Genomic DNA, 21,957 nt, shown 5'->3' with positions numbered 1-21,957 from the left:
TAATATTTAAAAACCAAGTTTTCAACAAAGGCAACAAAGATTCTTAGCTTCACTTCCAAGCAGCCTTTGGCCTATAAAAGAAGTGGAATACATCAGCAACAGGAGAGACACGAAAAGATAGCAAGAGCATAGCCATCAACTTCACAAAATTCTCAAAAATCTCATAACTTTTGTAATTTTCAAATCTCATATTCCAATCAATATCAATACAAAACAATCATTCCAATCATCTTCTAAGAACATATAAAGTAAGAATAAACTCTTTGTGTGGTCCCATGAGAGTCGTAACACATGCATAGTGTTCTTCATGTTCATACTTAAATAATTTTCGTTTTCCTATATTTAATCAACCTCCATGTGATCTAATCATTCCAATGAGTTCATGTGGTCCTATAAGCTAGATCTGGGCCTTAACATGTGAGCTCCCACGTGAGAATCGTTCCATGCCATTAACGAGTGTTCATGCGTACCAAAGCTTTAACCTCTTCGAATCCATAGTTACAGCGACCAAATGGCAAAACTAACATCACCATCGTGTTCAGGAGGTGATTTTAAGTAGATCTGGGTCACTTGTTTTTATCTCTAACGTTTATTTTTGCAGGTGTGAGAAGCTACCAAAAGTGACGTTTTACTGTACAAATAGGGGAGGTTAAAAACCCCCGCTATTTGTTTAATAAATAAGGCAGACGGAGGTTGAAGACGACCACGCGTCCAAGTGTGGTTCGTCCGTCAAAAGTTGACCTTCCTATCTGCACGCGTGGCAGATTTCCTTCTCCTCATTCACTGGTCAGCCAGCGTGGGTCCCAGTGTGGACTTTGAATATCTGACTAATCATGTGCACTGATTCCCACATGGCTACCATGCTCCCTCATGATCTGAACCCTTAGATCAATCTCCAAGCCAATCCAACGCGTCAGACAAGCAGCCCTATGCTATGGACTTCATTGATTTTCACACAGGATCAGTATCCTTTTTACATTTCTATTTTATTTTAATTTCTTTGTTAAATTAATTAAAAATAGTTTTAAAAATCCAAAAAATACACAAAAAATATTTTTAGGCTTCTAAAATAATATATTATTTTCTGAAATAAAAATATTTTATTTTTCTTCAAAATTTCAATATTTTGCATAATTAATTAGTATATATTTATATATTTGCTTTTTAATTATTCTAACCAATCAAAAAATCCTAAAATAAACTATTCTTTGTGTTAAATATTGTTTATATATTATAAGCTAATTTTGTACATATTTTGAATAATTTTCTTCTTAAGTTTTAATTATTTGTATAATTATTTGCATAATTATGTTTTAATTAACTTAAATCAATTTCAAATCAATTTCAAAAATTCAAAAAAAATTAGTTTTGTTTTAAAATTAATTAACAAATATTTTGTACATATTTTAAACTTAATTTCTAGGTTTAAATCTATTTTCATCTTTTTTTTCTTCATTTTAATTTAATTAATCATGCATTAATTATAATTAAAATCAATCATAAAAATCCAAAAACATGCCTTTTATTTTCTTGCAATTTAAATTCCTAGATAAATGTATAGGATGTCAAATTCATGTAAATAGGCTAGTTTACGTTTCCTGCAAAATCGATGTAATAGCGTAGATTTACTTTCCGCACTTTACATTTCCGCATTTTACTTTCCAGCATACATATAAACTGCGTGTATGTCAAAGATAAAATTGAACCGTTAGATCACTAACTTCAAAGATAAATATCTGAATCCAATCACAATCACACTTGCACCTCTTCAGGTAATCCCTTCTCATTCCTTTCAAAATCAAAGTCAAAATTCCACTGTTTTGAGTACAAAATCGAACCTTGCTTTTATATCCGGTGAAAGGATAGATTTTTAAAGGAAATAGGATAAAGACCTTACAACTCAGGGTAGACCTCCTAGTTTGCTTGCTCAAAATCAAAACAAACAAAATTCTCATACACTGTTGATTTTTCAAAACTTTCAAAAAAGACAATGCTTTGTATACATCCAAACACGGGTTATTACAAAGTTAACGTTCTTTTCAAAACATCTTTCGAAAGATAAACAAGCATTTTGTATACATCCACACACGGATCATTACGAAATTCAATTTACAAAAGCATTTGAAACCACATATGAGCAATTTCAGAGCAATTGAAAAGTGATCGAAAAACAAGTGAGCTAAGCAAACTTAAGAGCCCATGGATAACCATGGATACAAAGGGTGCTAACACCTTCCCTTTGTATAACCTACCCCCTTACCCAGAATTTCTTAAAGGTCTTTTTTCTGTTTCTTTTATAAACCTTTCCTTAATTGGATAAAATAAAAGGTCGGTGGCGACTCTGTGAATTTTCAAAAATGCGAAAGCATTAAGCGACAAAAAAGAGTCAGTTCACGTATCTCTACAGATCAGAGGTATGGCCCGGTATTAAAAAAATCGGAGGTCCACAGAACTGCCTAAACAAATCGTGTGTTATTTCTCTTTCTCGCATTTTACTTTCGTTCAACATAATTCGGGTGATTGTGAGCAGTTTGAACATGGTGAATATCGCACACCAAGTGTTTGACAAATTAACAAACACACAAGTTATGGTCGTTATCTTAAAACAATTAATTGGTAGTAATAATCACTAGGTGTATACGTTAAGCAAATTGATATACTTAAGTATTGAATCACTTTTCATCATTATCTCACCATTCGGTTTCGCATACCCGGTCCAATAACTGATTGTTTATAGATGATTTTAAATACGGGGTGCTTTCGTTTAACATTTAGAAAGCGCGAAAAATAAACAAGCGATCTATTCAACCCCTGTTTTAGATCCGTCACATCGTCTAACAGATTTGTTTTACTTCTTAATAGACTTAATGTGAAAAGGAAATAGATAGTACAAAGAAAAAGAGAAAAAAAGTGAGTGATAGTAACAAAAGGGTATAAGCCACTTTTTCAAAAATTAAATAAGAATAAAATTTATAGGCTACTTTATATATCGAGCATGTTAACAGATATTTTCCACGTCCAACAACGTCAAGTGCAACTTATTCACAGGTTTCACTTCAAACTACATTATATTAATTTCTCAAAAACCCCTGTCTCTCTCTCACGGTTAATAAAGAGAAGGTAAATTGAGCTGCAAGATCCATTTCTTCTTTAATATTTCAAATCACTAATAAAGGTATGAAACAGATTGTATTTTAGAATCTCTTTATTTTAATAATACTTTTCTTTTACATATGGGTTACCAGCACCTTGTAATGGAAGCCTATACTTTTGCACACAACATGGCATGTGAGCGAAGTAAAGAATAATGATATCAAATCTAATAAATACCACACATGTTAAATGAACAAGAGGAGTAGCTTGCAGAGAACCCTATATCTTTCACACATCACTCAAAACTTATAGTATCAAACATGAACACAGAAAGCCGTGACCAACTGAAAATTTCAGCCGAAACAGGTGACATAGAACTCCTCTATGCCGTAATTGAAGAAGACCCATCGATTTTGAAAATCATAGATGAAAACCAATTTGTAGTTACTCCTTTGCATATCGCTGTAACTAGGTGTCATCTCGAGTTTGCCAATGAAATTATGAATTTGAAACCTTCATTTGCTTCCAAGCTAAATTTGCAAGGATACAGTCCCATTCATCTTGCAATGGACAACATCCGTCTGGCTATGGACGGCCCCACTGAATCTAATGAAGCTAATAACCTAAGGGTGATGGTGTCAAAGTTGGTAGGCATCAATAAAGATCTTGTTAGAGTTAAAGGAAGAAAAGGCTTGACTCCACTTCATATGGCATGTCAAAACGGGGAGTTTGAATTGGTATGTACATTTTTGGTTGCTTGTCCGGATTCCATTGAAGATGTAACTGTGAGAGGTGAATCTGCATTGCATATTGCTGCTAAGATGGGAAATCATGGGGTCCTTCAATTTCTTCTTGGGTGGCTCCATGTAAATTGTCGAAGAGGTGCTAAAAAGCTGAAATGGGAAATGTTGAACTTGAGAGACTACGAAGGCAACACTGCTTTGCACATTTCAGCCCTTAGTAGAGAACCAACGGTAATATCTTGATTAAATTCACATGTCTCCTTCATATATGTAACAGGTCAAAAAATCCTTTTATAATTTGAGTATGGTTCTTGATGAACTAAGGGCTACTGACTTTAAGCAAACAATTTTTTAATTAATAAATAGTTTTTTTTATAATATTTATTATAAAAATTATATTATTTTAATTATAATATTTTTTTATTCATACTATATTTTTTAATATGTTTTTTAAAATCAGTACAATGCAGGTTTAAATGACTCCAAATAATACACACATATCTAACATAACACACAAAATTAGAATACAATAAAGTTTTCAAGTAAAACGTTAAACAATTAAATATAAATGTATAAAATTGAAGAAGGAAAATTAAATATAATATTAAAGATAAATTTTATAAAGTGTGATAATTGTGTGATTTTAAAATTAAACATTATAAATATTAATAGAATTTTTGTAATTTTTAATTATACGTGTCAAACAGACTACCCTTCCCCTATACAAATTAATTTAGCGGATTTTTTAGGATTGAATTAAAATAAAAATCGAGCTTTAATTTTAAAACACATCTTATGTTAGCTTTTCGATCCGCACCAACATATTTTGATGGCATCAGAGATTGCGGACGTTGCAGCTATTATGATTTAAAATGAATTTTATTTTTTATTAAATATATAAAGTAGGTCGTTGCAGCTATTATGATTTAAAATGAATTTTTTTAATTAAATATATAGAATATATGCATTATACTATTCACTCATTATAATATATTCTCTGATTATTTTTCATTACATTTGAAGAGATCGAAATTTGTTTGAGCAATTTTTTATAAAAGTGTCCACTTGTTTTTAAAATACACTGTAATTGCAGTTTGATTCATGGTGGAGGACACCACATTAGCAATAGTGTGGTTGGAACTGGGTATGAAGATTGCAATTTAAAACAAAGAATGTTACATATAAAAAACAAAGTGTCGTTTACTTTTAAAATATTTATTTAAAAAAAATATGTGATAATTAATATGGGATGGAGAAGTAGTTGTAACATGAATTATCTCTAACAAGTTGTATGTTCATTTATAATTACTTGGTAGCACAGTCTCTTCAATGGCTGGTAAACACTGGGATGCCGTTGAATGAAATTAACTTGGAGGGCAAAACAGCATTAGAATTAGCAACAGATCCAGAGATGAAGAAAATATTAACAAGTGCTAAAGAAAAGCGTCGCTCAATAATGACTATGCTCGGCATTGTTGAGGCCATAACTTGGATAAGTAGAATTAGAAGTGATATAACAGAGGAGCAACGTAACACTTGAATTGGTTGATAATTGCAACTCTTGTTGCAACTGTAACCTATGAATCGGCACTGAGTCCCCCGGGTGGAGTTTTCCAGGTTAGTGCAAGTGATGACAACAATATGAAAATCAAGTCTGGAGATATGTATTATTCTACCCGAGGAAATGCTGGGAAATCGATCTTGTCAAAAACTAGTTTCATGGGGTTTTCATTAGCGAATATGCTTTCCTTTTCTTTATCAATTATAGCAATAGTAATTATGACTCCAAGGGGAGTACTAAGGCCCCTCGTGTTAGCTCCGGTGACTTTTTTTACTCTTTGCTATCTAATTGCTATGCCAGCAATATCTCCTACTCTTGCTAATACTATTATTCTTAGCATCCCTATGTATTCAATTTTTTTATTGGCGGGTTTTATGCTTTATTTCTTTGGGGACACCATATTCAAGATGATAGAATGTTTTTTTAAATGCGTGAGGGCAACTCCTCAATCTCAAACCTCTGTAACACGTGTTTAGACAATAGTTTCACTGTCTATTTGAATTTTCCAATACATTATTTGGTTCAATCTTAGCAAATTGTGAACAAATATATGTGTACAAGTATGGAACCCTGTGTTCCCCGATATATTTAATATGTGATTGATTGTTATAATATATAAGTCATTTTTAGTCATATTTTTTATGTGATTGGTTATTATAATTTGTAGGTCACCTTTAGTTATATTTTGTTATATGTGGACAAAACATTTTTCCTCTTCAACAACAATTAAAAAATGTTGTCGGTATTGTGAAAAATATTACCTTAAAGAATATGAAAAGTTTTTTTAGCTTTTATTTTGTGCGAGCGTTTCTTTTTGTTTAAGTCATTTCTTAAAACAACGCCTTAACTATAATAAAAGGGGGCTTTTTTCCTAGGTACCTAAGGCAATATTTGGTGATGAAGTTCCTACCTAAAAACAATGTTGTAAATTATTAAAAATTAATAACAATTAATCACCATTAATGTGTTACAAGATGGCAAGAAAAAAATTATGTGAAATTAATATTTTGAACAGTTAAATAAATTTTTGATCTCTATAAAATATACAATTTTATTTTTGGTCGGTATAAAAAAAATGACTTGATCCTATAAAATTATTATGCACGTAGTTTTAGTCCCTATTGTTAAACCAGTGAGCATTTTTTGAATGATTATTTTGCAGACATTTTTGGAACGTTTTAAAAATTTTCTTGAAAAAAAAACTCAAAATTTGATTTCTAAGTCGAGATTTTTCATTATTTTTTGAAATTTAAAATATTCATATTTAATCCTCCTCATTTTAAAAAATTCTAAAGTATGATAGATAAATATTTTACAGTATCTTAAACATGTGTGAACAAATTTATTCAAAAACTTAAAAATTAAAGTGTAATTAAATAATTTTCAAAAATTTAGAAAATAGTCGGGACTAAAACTGAATGCATAAAATTTTGTAGACTAAAATATGTCAATTTTTAGTAGGGATTAAAAATAAAATTTAAGATATTTATAAGGACCAAAAACTTATTTAACCCTATTTTAAATATTGAAAATAGAAAACACTTCATGAAGAATTAGGCAACACTTCGTGAAGTGTTGCAGAATGCGAAACAGTACAATCTTTGAAAAATGTTGTTGTAGGCGAAATCGTGTGCCAGTTGGTAAAAGTGTTACCGTAGGCGAAACAATGTAACATTTGGTAAAAATGTTGCTTAAAGTGTGTGTTTCATCAAGGGTCGCAATCTTGTGAAACAACGCCACTTTGGCTTATAAATTGAGCATTCCGGATTCAGAAAAAAAAAACATGAGAAAAACTTAATTTTTTTCACATAAAATTCTAGACACTCTTCACTACATTTGAGTTTTCGTCTGTTTTGCGCAAATTCTATAAAATACTGAATTATCCTGGATATTCATGCGTTCCAACTCGAAGACATATTTGAGAGTGTTTGAAATACTTGTAAGAAAAGTGATTCCGTTTCCGATTCTAGTCTCGATCCATTTGAGTTAACTTAATTTTTCTAATAATCTTATAAGTATTGCAAATAATGGCAACCGAAATGTATATTTCAAATGTTAAATAGAATGAAGAGAGAAGTGGAGAATTTAAATCAAGAACTCAAAAACCAAACGAAAATTTTCGTAATAGATCCACATATTTTTTCTTATTCAAATAAGAGTACGGAGAAAATCATAATCAATGGAGTTTTTCTCATAATTGGTATCAAAACAATAGTAACTGATATTTATTGATTGATATCGAATTATTTTAATCAAAGATAATCAAAATTAGATATGTATATTATTTCAAATCCATTTTATTTTACATTTCTGGTTGAAAATAATAATACCGAATCAAATTGTTTTTAATATTAAAAAATATATATGAAAATTTCTGCACTGTGTTAGAGTACATTGTGTTACAATTCAATTAAAATGCTCCATGTGTTTCATGTAACACCCCAAATTCTACCCAAAAATATAATTCGAGAAATATTAGAGGATTTTAAAATTTCAAACAACACATTGAGAGTGTCCATATCAACTTAAAACTTCAACTTGTATTTGATTCAACAATGATACATAGCATTCGAATTAACAGTTAACTATCAGCTTATCTCAACTCAAACAACTTGGAAGTATAATAAGTACTTCATATTATTCAACTTGGATTCAACGGTTATAATAACAACAACTAAAAACATCGACAACATAGAAATAACGATATAAACGACCCCCCCTGAGAGCTACGTATCAGAGCGACACACTAATTGGACTTGATGAAGCTACAAACTTCCACAACTATACTTGAGTACCTGGTCATTTCCCATGGTAGGTGATTGGTCACCATTTCTATCTAATTTCCGTCATGTATTCGGTTTAAATCTGTCAAATCTGTAACACTTTGATCTTAGGTTGATTGTTTTTGTTTAATTATCTCAGGTTTGTTTGCTTTTATATATTCTTTGCTTTATGTTTAAATTGAAGTCAATTAGATACTTTTGATGCCATTTGGTTAGTTTTGTTCATGTTTCAGTTTTGGTTGAATGCTCTAAGGCACGGACGCAATGATGAATGAAGATGGGAGAGGTCGGAAGTTGAAAAAAGGAAAAACTGGAGTCTAACACGGCTCGTGTCTCCTGACACTGCCCGTGCTAGAAGATTGAAGTCTCTCATACAAAAAACCAGGGGGCTGACACGGGTGGCCGTGTTGCTTGGCACGGCCCGTGTCAGCAGTGCTGTGCAAAAAGAAAGATTTTCACCTGGAAGCGACCACGGCTGGCCGTGTTGCTTGGCACGGTCCGTGTTGGTAGGCGCGTTAAAGTACATATTCTTGGGTTTTTGCCTTGAAACTGAAGTAAGAGGGTATTTTTGAAATTCTACTGGGTTGTGATGTGTTCGGAAACTATTCTGGTTAATTTTTTAGAAGAATTAAGGACTTTTTGGCATCATACGATAGAAAATCACACAAGAGAGAAGATAGCTTCATCAAGAGTTTTGGAGACGGAGGGATTCAAGGGTTTCCACTATTGAAGATCAAAGTCACCATTATTTTTTAGTAATGTCTAAATTCTTTATTGTGTCTTTCTTGAATATTATGAGAGGCTAAACCCCCCAATGCTAGGGGGTGGTCCTGATTTGGTTATTGTAATGACTCTGAATTTATGATTTCATCAATACATTGCTTGTTATTATTCAGTTAAATTATGTACTATGCTTAATGTTTTCTTTATCGGTCAAATAAAGATTAATCTAAGGATAACAGGTACAAGACTGTAGTTGTTAGGGTTTGTGCATGATTTGATTATAGTAGATATCACCTAGGACTAGGGATACCCTATAATCACCTGTTATATCTTGATAAAATCAAGGCTTAGTTTCATCCTAAGTCTCTAAGGACTTAGGTATTAGGTTGAACGATCAAAGGTTTCCTCTAAGGACCTGGGGGAAAACATCCTAAAGATAGGGTAACTGGATACCATGAACTTGTTGAAGAGATCTGAATTCAGGGTTGTTGCAAGCCAAATCAACCACTCATCCTAGCATGTCTTTTACATTAAAAAGAACCTAAGTTTTTGTTCAATTGAATCAATATAAAAAATGGTATTTCCTATGTATTCCTCGAGATCGATATTTGGGGTTAAACCCATTATAACTACATCGGTGAAAATAGTACACTTGCTATTTTTCCGGTCAAGTTTTTGGCGTCGTTGCCGAGGACTGCTAAAATACAGATTTTTAATCTTAATTCGATTGAAATTTTGTTGCTCGTCAAATAAAATTTTATTTTTAGCTTGTTATTGTTGATTTATTTTATATAAATAATCTTTGTCTAATTTGATTAGGCGAGGTAAGGCCAGCTGATTTTCCTTTTGACGCAGAACCAGAAAGAACGTTGCACGCTAGACTTAGACAAGCAAAAAGAGAAAGACTGGCAGCATCAGAAGGTGAACAGAGCATAAGAGATAAAGAAGAAGAAGAAGTTTCAGTTAATTCGGAAAATTCTGCTTCGGATACTGAGACAATTCCCAAAACGATGGCAGCTGACCCACCTCCACCTGTTGAAAGACTTCTTGGAGATTATGAAGGAAATAAATTACCGGCTGGTCGAATGACAATTGTGAACCAACCGGCGAATGCGGCACAATTTCAGCTGCATCCAAGCACGATAAATCAACTTGAAAGGCATTATTTTTCTGGAAGGGTGAACGAAGATGCAAATAAACATCTTCAACGGTTTCTCACTATGAGTACCACTCTGAAGATAGATGGACATACATAGGAAGCAAAGAGGTTACACATGTTCCTGTTCACTTTAACTGATGAGGCAGAAGAATGGTTCTATTCCTTACCTGCAGGTAGCATTTGTAACACCCCGTTAATTCTTGTTTATTAATTTAATTATTTTTTTAATTAAATTATTAGAATTAATAATTTTTGGGAATTATATGGAAATGATGAGATATTGGCATTGGGCCTAGAGTGGTGAGTAGCAGAAGGGGAGGTGTTAACTAAGCAAGCCCATTATAATATTTTATTTTATTTTTCATAAAATAAAGGAATTGGAAAGAAGGGAGACAGAAGCACAAGAGACAGAGTCTGAGGAAAAGAAGAACACGTGAAAGTGAGAAGAGTCAAAGGGGGAGAAGAACTTCGAAGATTCGACTCTAAGGTAAGGGGGGATTCTTCGGGTTAGTAATCCTTATGCGATTGTAGGTAGTATGATTGATTAGGATTGTTGTCTAGTTCAATCGTACGTGTCGGGTTTGGGAATTTTGTTAGGTTTTGATGAAATTGTATGAATTACATGATTCTGTTAATACTCATGTTATAGGCTGTTAATACTTGTATAAAACTTGTCTGAAATATGTGATGATGTGAAAATTGATGGTATTTGTGTGCTATGTTCGTATGTACCTGAAATTGGGGAAATGGGATATGGTAAATGCTGTCAAAATGGTGAATTTGGCTGTGCAGGTACGTAGGAACCGGTTCCCATGTGGGACGAACCGGTTCCCCCTTATAAAAACAGAGAGGTATGGATTCTGGGTTGCTGGGAACCGGTTCCCACATAGGGACAACCCGGTTCCCCATAGTAAAAACCAGAGGCGTGATTTTGGATGCAGCCAGGAACCGGTTCCCACGTAGGGACAACCCGGGTTCTGCAGCATTTTCCTGAAAATGTTTTATTTTTAAAAAAACCCATAACTGATCCGAGTATCCGATTTATGTGTCGTTTTGGGCGTTGCGAAGATAATGAGATGCTTTATCTGATGAAGTAATAATACGGGCAGTGGCCGACTTATTTATTTATTCAATTAAATTATTGTTGAATTAGATTATGATGGCAATTAAAATTAATATGATGTGTATGTTATTGTGTTGATATGGTGTACGTATGTGAATGATTGAATGATGCTTATACATGTACATACTTGTTGTGACGTTATTGGTAAGAGGTGATAAGCGATGTTAAGCATCGGCATGATGATGATGTATGATGATGTAAGTATGTGTCATGTGTGCATTATTCATAAATCATTTGCATTGGAAGGCTAATTCCCATTGTGCGGAGATTAGCGGGAAGTCATCGTATGCCCATGTGGGGTGTGAGCGATGAGGCAGTAGTCGTGTGCCCATGTGGGGTGTGAGCGACTAGAGGGCAGTATCAAAGAGAGAAGTCCTGTGATGTGATTCACGAATTTTGGTACCACATGCATGAGTGTCAGTCCATTCATTGCATTATAGCATGATATAATTGGATGATTGTGTGGTGTGATAGATGATGCTTATACACTGATGCTTGCTTATTATAATAATTCAGATTATATGTATGTTGAATGGATGATAGTTGCTATGAGATTTTATTGCTTATGATTGTATAATGGTTATTAATTCGAATGAAACTCACCCTTACTTTGATGATTTCAGATTAAGGATGTAGCGGCGTTTTGATTGGGTGAAGATAGCCTGTAGGCTAGCCCGTAGTTCGTGTTGAGTCATGCTCTGATTGTAACACTGGGATCGACTAGTCTTAGCGTTACTTGTTATACTTTGTTGCCATTTGGCTATGGATTTATGTATGGAGTATTTATGTGGAGATGTTCCTAATACTGTTGAATTAAGTTCCGCTGTGCTAAACACCTGTTTGTTATTGGTTAATTTTTAATAAAAGCATGACAATCGACTTGATGTTTTATTTATTTTAATAATTGTAGCATCCTTGCTGTTTAATTACTCTGATTATCGTATATTTTCCGTGGGGGTTTAGAAGGGTGTTACAATAGTGGTATCAGAGTATAGTTGGTCGTTAGAGTCAGAGTCTTAGTGTCAGTGTTCCCTTGTATGCGACTAGTGTAAGGTAAACACTATTGATACTTTTGTTCTGATGAGATTGTTTTGTGATTTAGCAGAACAATGGCTGGAAGAGGTGGAAGGAATGATGACGCTATTGCAGAAGCTCTAGGCATGATCGCTGGTGTACTGGGAGGGAATGCTAATGGGGCTGTGATTGGTGCTGACAGACAGTTGAATAGCTTTCAGAGGAACAACCCTCCATTGTTCAAAGGCACTCATGACCCTGATGGTGCTCAGAAATGGTTGAAGGAGATCGAGAGGATCTTCCGAGTGATCGATTATGCAGAAAATCTGAAGGTGAGGTACGAAACTCATATGCTATCAGAATAAGCTGATGACTGGTGGGTTACTACTAGGTGTCATACCCCAAAATTTGCCCTCCCATATTCCATTCACAATGATGCAAAGCTCAAGGTTCAGTTCCAAAGATCACTCACTCAAAGGTCCAGATGATCCATAGTCAACTGGTTTGACCTAAAAAGTCAACCATCATCAGAGCATAGTCAAAGCTTCCCAATTTTGGTCAACATCTAGTATGTGAAGTACAACCATCATTTGATCAAAGATTGATCATGATTCCATTAATAGAAACTCAGAGATGAACAAATACACAAAGGTTCAAATTAGGGTTTCTTAGGAGAAAGTCAACCCAACTTTGACTGGGCATAACTTTCACATGGAACATCAAAAATTCCCCACTCAAAGCCTATGTTGAAGGAAATTGGATTATCTACAAATTTGTCTCTCACAAGCCAGGGCTAGAAATGATTCATTTGAGAGATACAGTGCAAAAGATTACAGGTCCTTTTCAGGCATCCTCCAAAAGCAGTTTTTTGTCAAAGAGGATATGATCGAGATAAAAGCTCCAAATGAAAAATATGTTCCAAAGTGGCTTATAGAGGACCTCTTGAGGTTTCCAAAAAGTATTAGAACTCTCTCATAGCTTGAAAATTGAGTGAGATATGCTTGATCAAAGTTGGTTGATTTTGGAGGACCAAATATGAAAAAGGAGGGTTCAAATTGAGAAATCTTGCAAATGGGCCTATGTTTTTATGGTACAAACTTGATCCACAAGCCTTTAGCTTATCCAAAACAAAAGGGCACGAAATTTAGCATATTAATTGATTTAATATATTTTTTTTATTTCATTTTATGATTTAATTAAGTATGAAAAATCAAATATTATGGTAAAATATTCATATAGGCCAATTTCAATCAGTATTAATGGCAAAATATATTGTTATTTTCGTGCTAAATCAAATGGAAAGGAGTGATACAATATTTGGACCAAATTAGAAACTTTTTATTCAAGAAATAAAATCAATTTTTCTTTAATGGCAAGATTGGATTCAAGAAGCTTTTGGGCTATTCTTTTAACCTAACTTACTCTCCTATAAGTAGAAAACATAAGGCATGGGATTAGGGGTTGGAGATTCTGCAGAAAAAGAGAGGCACGCATGAAAAAAAATCTTCACCAAACTCAAACTCGGTTTCAAAGATTGGGAGTGTTTCAGAAGGATTTAAGCATTGCTACACGTTCGTGGAATCATTCTGAAGCTGCTTGAATACTTGCATAGCATCAAAACCCCCAGAATGACCTCCAATTGACCAAGGTATGGCGTTCTGAACATTGGATCGATTGGCATAATTCACATGTTCTCATGTTAAATTGTTTATGCATTATCATTCATATGCTTGTTGTGCACGTTTCTGGAATGTTAATTGGTTTATTATGCGCTCTGGGATAATCGGCCATTAGAGTCCGTTTTCGAGTTTTAGGGTTTTCAATTGGGGTTTCCTGCTAGGAGCAAAATTAGGGAAAAACAAATACATGATTGGGTTCGTATTCATTAGACGAAGGATATAGGCTGGTCGCGAAACGTTTATGGTTGTGTATGTGCTATTCGCTGTTTTCCTAGGTGAGCTTGCTACGAATGAAATCGTAGCAATTTGGTAGCTGATTGTTGCAGGTTTTTGGTTCCCATGGGGAACGATGATGAGGTGTCCTTACACCACTGGGCAGTTCAAATATGCGCGCGCGTTTCGTCCCATTCTTTGTATTGTTTTTTATATGTTACAATAGATGCGTTCAGTAAACGCGTAGTGGGCGCAGTCGAGTTGGCGAGGGTTGTGTTAGTTGAGGCTGGTGGTGTGGGTTCGATCCATGCCTTCAGCATATTATTTTTCTGAATTTTCCTTCTTGATTCCACACGCCCTTAACAACATGGCCTACCATACACCTTCAAAATCTGAGCCCTAGGATGTGCCTTCAGCCAGATCTAACGCTCCTGATTCAAGTCCCCATACCATGTACTATACTGACTGTCACACTGAATCAAATTCTATTAAACTATAACAATTTTAATTAAATATTTATTTTGATTAAATCTCTTTTAATATATTTATTTATGTAATAATATTTATTTTTATAAATAAATTAGTACATGATATTTATATTAAAAACGCAATTTATTGTTCGCGCCGATTAAATCGATTAATCGCTATGGGCAATAATAATTTTAATTAAAATGTTTATTTAATTAAAATAAAATACAAATAATTTCTATTTAGTTAAATGGTTGCAACTATTTTATTAGTTGTGATGATTAACTTTCCTATTTTCTAAATTCCAATTTGTTATTATTTGTAATCGTGTTAATCGGTTATGAGGGATAAAAATACAAAACAAAATTCACAAAAATAATAATACACAATAATTCATTATTAGTGATAATCGAATCAATCGATTTGAATTGGTAATGGTACAAAATCCCTAATCTTTTGACTATGGTGATCAAACCTATTGATCATTGCGGTTGATTGTGCCAAATCAGGGTTGTACGCCCAGAACATCTAAAACAACTTCAAAACATTTTTCAATCATTTTTCAAACATTTTTCAAACTTCAAACTCCAAATACAGATTTTTATCTACGACAGGCTATTCAAAGCCTTCAAACCATCTCAAATCAAATTTCAAACCTTAAGGGCGTACAACCCGTCCCCCGAACTACGTTGACTCTGATTCTCCATAAGGAGATACGTAGGCACTTGGCAACAAGGCGAGTCCCCCTCCCTAAAATCTCAATGTTTCCCCTATTCACTTCCTTAGCTATAAACCCCAATTTTAGCCATAAACCTTTGTCCTTAGATTCAAAGCAAATAGGAAAGGGTTGAGGGTGCCTAACACCTTCCCTCGACCTGAATATAGTATCTTACCCTGATCTCTTAATTGCATAGGTTTCCTATTCGCCTTGGTAGAATAGGTGGCGACTCTAAAATCTATATTTTTTAGGGCAGGTTGCTACACTAGGACCGAGTTGGATTCAGATGGGATTGCAATCACTTGGGCCATATTCAAGAGAGAATTTCTGAGGAAGTACTTTCCTGAAGATGTGCGGGGAAGGAAGGAAATTGAGTTCTTGGAGCTGAAACAGGGTAGTATGACCGTGCCGAAATATGCTTCCAAATTTGTGGAATTGGCTAAGCACTACGTGCACTACACCAACGATGCAGCTGGAGAATTCTCTAAGTGTATCAAGTTTGAGAATGGTCTTCGTGATGAGATCAAGCAGGGTATCAGGTATCAAAGAATTCGCCGATTTGCTGATTTAGTGGGCTGTAGCAGAATCTTTGAGGAAGACAGTCTTAAGCTGAAATCATCTCACTCTCGCGAGTTAGTTGATAAGAAGGGCAAGAAGCCTATGGATAGAGGTACACCATATGGTAGGGGAAACCCAAGAGCTGGTAATTGGAAAAGGCCTAGTGGGGGTGATTCCGGTGCTCCCTTTAGGTGCTTCAACTGTGGTGAAACAGGACATAAGAGGAATGAGTGCAAGAAAGAGGAGAAGAAGTGCTTCAAGTGTAACAGAATGGGTCATATTGCTGCTGACTGCAAAATGAGAACAATGACTTGCTATAACTGTGGAGAAGAGGGTCATATCAGTCCGCAGTGCACCAAGCCCAAGAAGGACCAAGCTGGAGGGAAAGTCTTTGCTTTGTCCGGATCAGAAACTACTCCGGAGGATAGACTGATTAAAGGTACGTGTTTCATACATAACACACCTTTAATTGTGATTATTGATACTGGTGCGACTCACTCGTTTATTTCATTGGATTGTGCTAAGAGGCTAAATTTAGAGATATCAAAGATTAGTGGAAGTATGGTTATTGACACTCCTGCGTCGGGTTCAGTGACCACTTCATCTGCATGTTTGAACTGTCCTATTGATATATTTGGTAGGAAGTTTGGAATGGACTTAGTGTGCCTTCCGCTCAAACAAATTGACGTTATTTTGGGGATGAACTGGTTGCAATTTAACCGAGTTCATATCAACTGTTTTACGAAGACGGTCATCTTTCCTGAAGAAGTTAATGTCGATGAGTTAGCGATGACTGCAAGACAAGTGGGTGAAGCAATTCAAGATGGGGCAGCCGTGTTTATGCTTTTTGCATCGATGGAAGTGAAAGGAAGAGTGGTGAGTAATGAATTACCAGTGGTACGAGAATTTCCAGAAGTTTTTCCAGAAGATGTTAGAGAGCTACCACCTGAAAGGGAAGTAGAGTTTGCTATTGAGTTAGTTCCTGGAACCAGTCCTATATCGATGGCACCTTATAGAATGTCGGCATCTGAATTGACCGAATTGAAGAGTCAATTGGAAGAATTGTTGGGGAAGGAGTTCATTCGTCCAAGTGTGTCACCGTGGGGTGCACCGGTGTTATTGGTAAAGAAGAAGGAAGGATCTATGAGGTTGTGTGTAGACTACAGACAACTGAATAAAGTTACTATCAAGAATCGGTATCCATTGCCGAGGATTGATGATTTGATGGATGAGTTGGTCGGAGCGAGCATATTCAGTAAAATTGATTTGAGGTCTGGGTATCATCAGATTCGTGTGAAGGCGGACGATATTCAGAAGACTGCGTTCAGAACGAGGTATGGTCATTATGAGTACACCGTGATGCCGTTTGGAGTTACTAACGCACCTGGTGTTTTCATGGAATACATGAATAGGATTTTTCATCCTTACCTTGATAAGTTCGTTGTAGTGTTCATTGACGACATTCTAATATATTCCAAAAGTGAAGAGGAACATGCAGAGCATCTCAGAATTGTGCTGGGAGTGTTGAAAGAGAAAAAGCTTTATGCCAAACTGTCGAAATGTGATTTCTGGTTAAGTGAAGTGAGTTTCCTGGGTCATTTAATTTCCAAGAGCGGTATTGCCGTAGATCCGACAAAAGTAGAAGTCGTATCTCAGTGGGAAGCTCCGAAGTCCGTGACTGAAATCCGTAGCTTTCTGGGTCTTGCAGGTTACTATCGGAAGTTTATAGAAGGATTTTCAAAGTTAGCTCTACCATTGACGAAGTTGACTAGGAAGGGTCAAGCGTTCGTTTGGGACTCGAAATGTGAAGAAGGATTCCAAGAATTGAAGAAGAGGCTGACTAGTGCTCCTATTTTAATTTTGCCGAATCCGATAGAATCTTTTGTTGTGTATTGTGACGCTTCATTGATGGGACTTGGAGGTGTAGTGATGCAGAACCAACAGGTAGTCGCTTATGCGTCGAGACAACTTAAAGTGCATGAGAAGAATTACCCGACTCATGACTTAGAGTTGGCTGCGGTGGTGTTTGTGTTGAAATTGTGGAGACATTACCTTTATGGTTCACGATTCGAGGTGTTTAGTGATTATAAGAGTCTGAAGTACCTATTTGATCAGAAAGAGCTCAATATGAGACAGAGGAGATGGTTAGAGTTCCTTAAAGATTATGATTTTGAGCTGAATTATCATCCGGGTAAAGCGAATGTCGTTGCTGACGCTTTGAGTAGGAAGTCCTTGCATATGTCAATGTTGATGGTGCAAGAACTAGATTTGATTGAGCAATTCCGGGATTTAAGTTTGGTCTGTGAAGGCACTTCGAATAGTATCAAGTTAGGTATGCTAAAGCTGACAAGTGGAATTCTTGATGAAATCAGAGAAAGGTAGAAGGATGATGTGGGACTAGTTGACAAATTGACTTTGATCAACCAAGGAAAAGGAGGTGAGTTCAGAATTGATGAGAATGGCATTATGAGATTTCGCGACCGTGTTTGTGTTCCTGACGTTACTGAACTGAAGAAGAGTATCTTGGAAGAAGGACATCGTAGTGGATTGAGTATTCACCCTGGTGCTACTAAGATGTACCATGATTTGAAGAAGTTATTCTGGTGGCCTGGAATGAAAAAGGAAATAGCTGAATTTGTTTATTCTTGTTTGACTTGTCAGAAGTCAAAGGTCGAACATCAGAAACCGTATGGGACTATGCAGCCTTTGTTTATTCCTGAATGGAAGTGGGATAGCATATCCATGGACTTTGTATCTGGATTGCCAAGAACGGCTAAGAGCTATGAAGCCATTTGGGTTATTGTGGATAGACTGACGAAGTCTGCTCACTTCATACCGATGAGAATGGATTATTCTATGGAAAGGTTGGCACAGTTGTACATTGAGAAAATAGTAAGTTTGCATGGTATTCCTTCGAGTATCGTATCAGATAGAGATCCAAGATTTACATCCAGATTTTGGGAAGGGTTACAAAAGTCCTTGGGTACTAAATTGAGGTTGAGTTCTGCCTATCATCCACAGACTGATGGTCAGACTGAAAGGACAATTCAATCATTGGAAGATCTGTTGCGTGCTTGTGTACTGGAAAAAGGTGGTACATGGGATAGTTACTTGCCGTTGATTGAATTTACTTACAACAATAGCTACCATTCGAGTATTGGTATGGCTCCATTTGAAGCTTTGTATGGTAGGAGGTGTAGGACACCACTGTGTTGGTATGAATCCGGTGAAAGTGCAGTGATTGGACCAGAAATTGTTCAAGAGACGACGGAAAAGATTAAGATGATTCAGGAGAAGATGAAGGCTTCTCAAAGTTGTCAGAAGAGCTATCATGACAAGAGGCGAAGAACACTTGAATTTCAAGAGGGAGATCATGTGTTTCTGAGAGTAACTCCTACGACAGGTGTTGGTCGAGCACTGAAGTCAAAGAAGTTAACGCCGTGTTTTATTGGTCCGTTTCAGATTACGGAAAGAGTAGGAGAGGTGGCTTATCATATTGCTTTACCGACAACACTTGCAAACCTACATGACGTATTCCATGTATCTCAATTGAGGAAATATATTGCGGATCCGTCTCATGTAATCCAAGTGGATGATGTGCAAGTAAGACACAATATGACGGTTGAGGCGTTACCAATGAGAATTGAAGATCGGAAGTTAAAGCAACTACGTGGTAAAGAGATAGCTTTAGTCCGAGTGGCTTGGGGAGGAGCTGCAGGTGGAAATGTTACGTGGGAGCTGGAGAGTCAGATGAAGGACTCCTATCCCGAACTCTTCGTCTGAGGTATGTTTTCGAGGACGAAAACTCTTTTAGTGGAGGAGAGTTGTAACACCCCGTTAATTCTTGTTCATTAATTTAATTATTTTTTTAATTAAATTATTAGAAATAATAATTTTTGGGAATTATATGGAAATGATGAGATATTGGCATTGGGCCTAGAGTGGTGAGTAGCAGAAGGGGAGGTGTTAACTAAGCAAGCCCATTATAATATTTTATTTTATTTTTCATAAAATAAAGGAATTGGAAAGAAGGGAGACAGAAGCACAAGAGACAGAGTCCGAGGAAAAGAAGAACACGTGAAAGTGAGAAGAGTCAAAGGGGGAGAAGAACTTCGAAGATTCGACTCTAAGGTAAGGGGGGATTCTTCGGGTTAGTAATCCTTATGCGATTGTAGGTAGTATGATTGATTAGGATTGTTGTCTAGTTCAATCGTACTTGTCGGGTTTGGGAATTTTGTTAGGTTTTGATGAAATTGTATGAATTACATGATTCTGTTAATACTCATGTTATAGGCTGTTAATACTTGTATAAAACTTGTCTGAAATATGTGATGATGTGAAAATTGATGGTATTTGTGTGCTATGTTCGTATGTACCTGAAGTTGGGGAAATGGGATATGGTAAATGCTGTCAAAATGGTGAATTTGGCTGTGCAGGTACGTAGGAACCGGTTCCCATGTGGGACGAACCGGTTCCCCCTTATAAAAACAGAGAGGTATGGATTCTGGGTTGCTGGGAACCGGTTCCCACATAGGGACAACCCGGTTCCCCATAGTAAAAACCAGAGGCGTGATTTTGGATGCAGCCAGGAACCGGTTCCCACGTAGGGACAACCCGGGTTCTGCAGCATTTTCTTGAAAATGTTTTATTTTTAAAAAAACCCATAACTTTTGATCCGAGTATCCGATTTATGTGTCGTTTTGGGCGTTGCGAAGCTAATGAGATGCTTTATCTGATGAAGTAATAATACGGGCAGTGGCCGACTTATTTATTTATTCAATTAAATTATTGTTGAATTAGATTATGATGGCAATTAACATTAATATGATGTGTATGTTATTGTGTTGATGTGGTGTACGTATGTGAATGATTGAATGATGCTTATACATGTACATACTTGTTGTGACGTTATTGGTAAGAGGTGATAAGCGATGTTAAGCATCAGAATGATGATGATGTATGATGATGTAAGTATGTGTCATGTGTGCATTATTCATAAATCATTTGCATTGGAAGGCTAATTCCCATTGTGCGGAGATTAGCGGGAAGTCATCGTGTGCCCATGTGGGGTGTGAGCGATGAGGCAGTAGTCGTGTGCCCATGTGGGGTGTGAGCGACTAGAGGGCAGTATCAAAGAGAGAAGTCCTGTGATGTGATTCACGAATTTTGATACCACATGCATGAGTGTCAGTCCATTCATTGCATTATAGCATGATATAATTGGATGATTGTGTGGTGTGATAGATGATGCTTATACACTGATGCTTGCTTATTATAATAATTCGGATTATATGTATGTGGAATGGATGATAGTTGCTATGAGATTTTATTGCTTATGATTGTATAATGGTTATTAATTCGAATGAAACTCACCCTTACTTTGATGATTTCAGATTAAGGATGTAGAGGCGTTTTGATTGGGTGAAGATAGCCTGTAGGCTAGCCCGTAGTTCGTGTCGAGTCATGCTCTGATTGTAACACTGGGATCGACTAGTCTTAGCGTTACTTGTTATACTTTGTTGCCATTTGGCTATGGATTTATGTATCGAGTATTTATATGGAGATGTTCCTAATACTGTTGAATTAAGTTCCGCTGTGCTAAACACCTGTTTGTTATTGGTTAATTTTTAATAAAAGCATGACAATCGACTTGATGTTTTATTTATTTTAATAATTGTAGCATCCTTGCTGTTTAATTACTCTGATTATCGTATATTTTCCGTGGGGGTTTAGAAGGGTGTTACAGCATTACTACTTGGGCAGAGATGGAGACAGCATTTCTGAATGAATATTTTCCTGCATCAGTTTCTTTGAGAAAAAGATAAGACATTCTCACCTTTAAACAGAAAGAAGGTGAAGCACTAGGGGAGGCATATAAAATATTCAAGAGATTACTAGTGGCTTGTCCTACTCACAATATGGACGATACTGCACAAATGCAGATGTTCGTAAATGGTTTATGACACAAGATAAGGCAAATTCTTGAATCAACTGCAGGTGGCTCATCCAATGTTGCAACAGCCTCTGGCATGAAAAAGATCATTGAAGCAATAGCTACAAACAAACATTTGGAGCTAAATGACATAGTCACTATTAAGCCATAGGGAGTAATTGATTTAAAG

The 21,957-nt window shown here is 35.8% G+C and overlaps 1 protein-coding gene across 1 annotated transcript; it reads left to right on the top strand.

The window, feature by feature from the left end:
• The first annotated feature begins 3,397 nt into the window (after positions 1 to 3,397).
• LOC131618961 (uncharacterized) lies at positions 3,398 to 10,159 on the top strand. Its single transcript, XM_058890110.1, has 3 exons — positions 3,398 to 4,067; positions 5,370 to 5,766; positions 9,723 to 10,159. Exons 1-3 carry the CDS (start codon positions 3,414 to 3,416, stop codon positions 10,157 to 10,159), a joined length of 1,488 nt encoding a protein of 495 aa, XP_058746093.1. The 5' UTR covers positions 3,398 to 3,413.
• Positions 10,160 to 21,957: the final 11,798 nt, after the last annotated feature.

This window comes from Vicia villosa, linkage group LG7, assembly GCF_029867415.1.
Source record: "Vicia villosa cultivar HV-30 ecotype Madison, WI linkage group LG7, Vvil1.0, whole genome shotgun sequence".
Lineage (NCBI taxonomy): Eukaryota > Viridiplantae > Streptophyta > Magnoliopsida > Fabales > Fabaceae > Vicia > Vicia villosa.
This window is presented reverse-complemented; position numbering and strand designations above follow the sequence as displayed.

What these genes read in the sequence shown, in the direction of transcription:
- LOC131618961 (XM_058890110.1), top strand. Translation starts at nt 3,414, where the DNA reads ATGAACACAGAAAGCCGTGACCAACTGAAAATTTCAGCCGAAACAGGT. An exon ending in CCCTTAGTAGAGAACCAACG is followed by an intron (nt 4,068 to 5,369) that starts GTAATATCTTGA and finishes GGAGCAACGTAA; the next exon opens with CACTTGAATTGGTTGATAAT. An exon ending in TTCAATTTTTTTATTGGCGG is followed by an intron (nt 5,767 to 9,722) that starts GTTTTATGCTTT and finishes TAATTTGATTAG; the next exon opens with GCGAGGTAAGGCCAGCTGAT.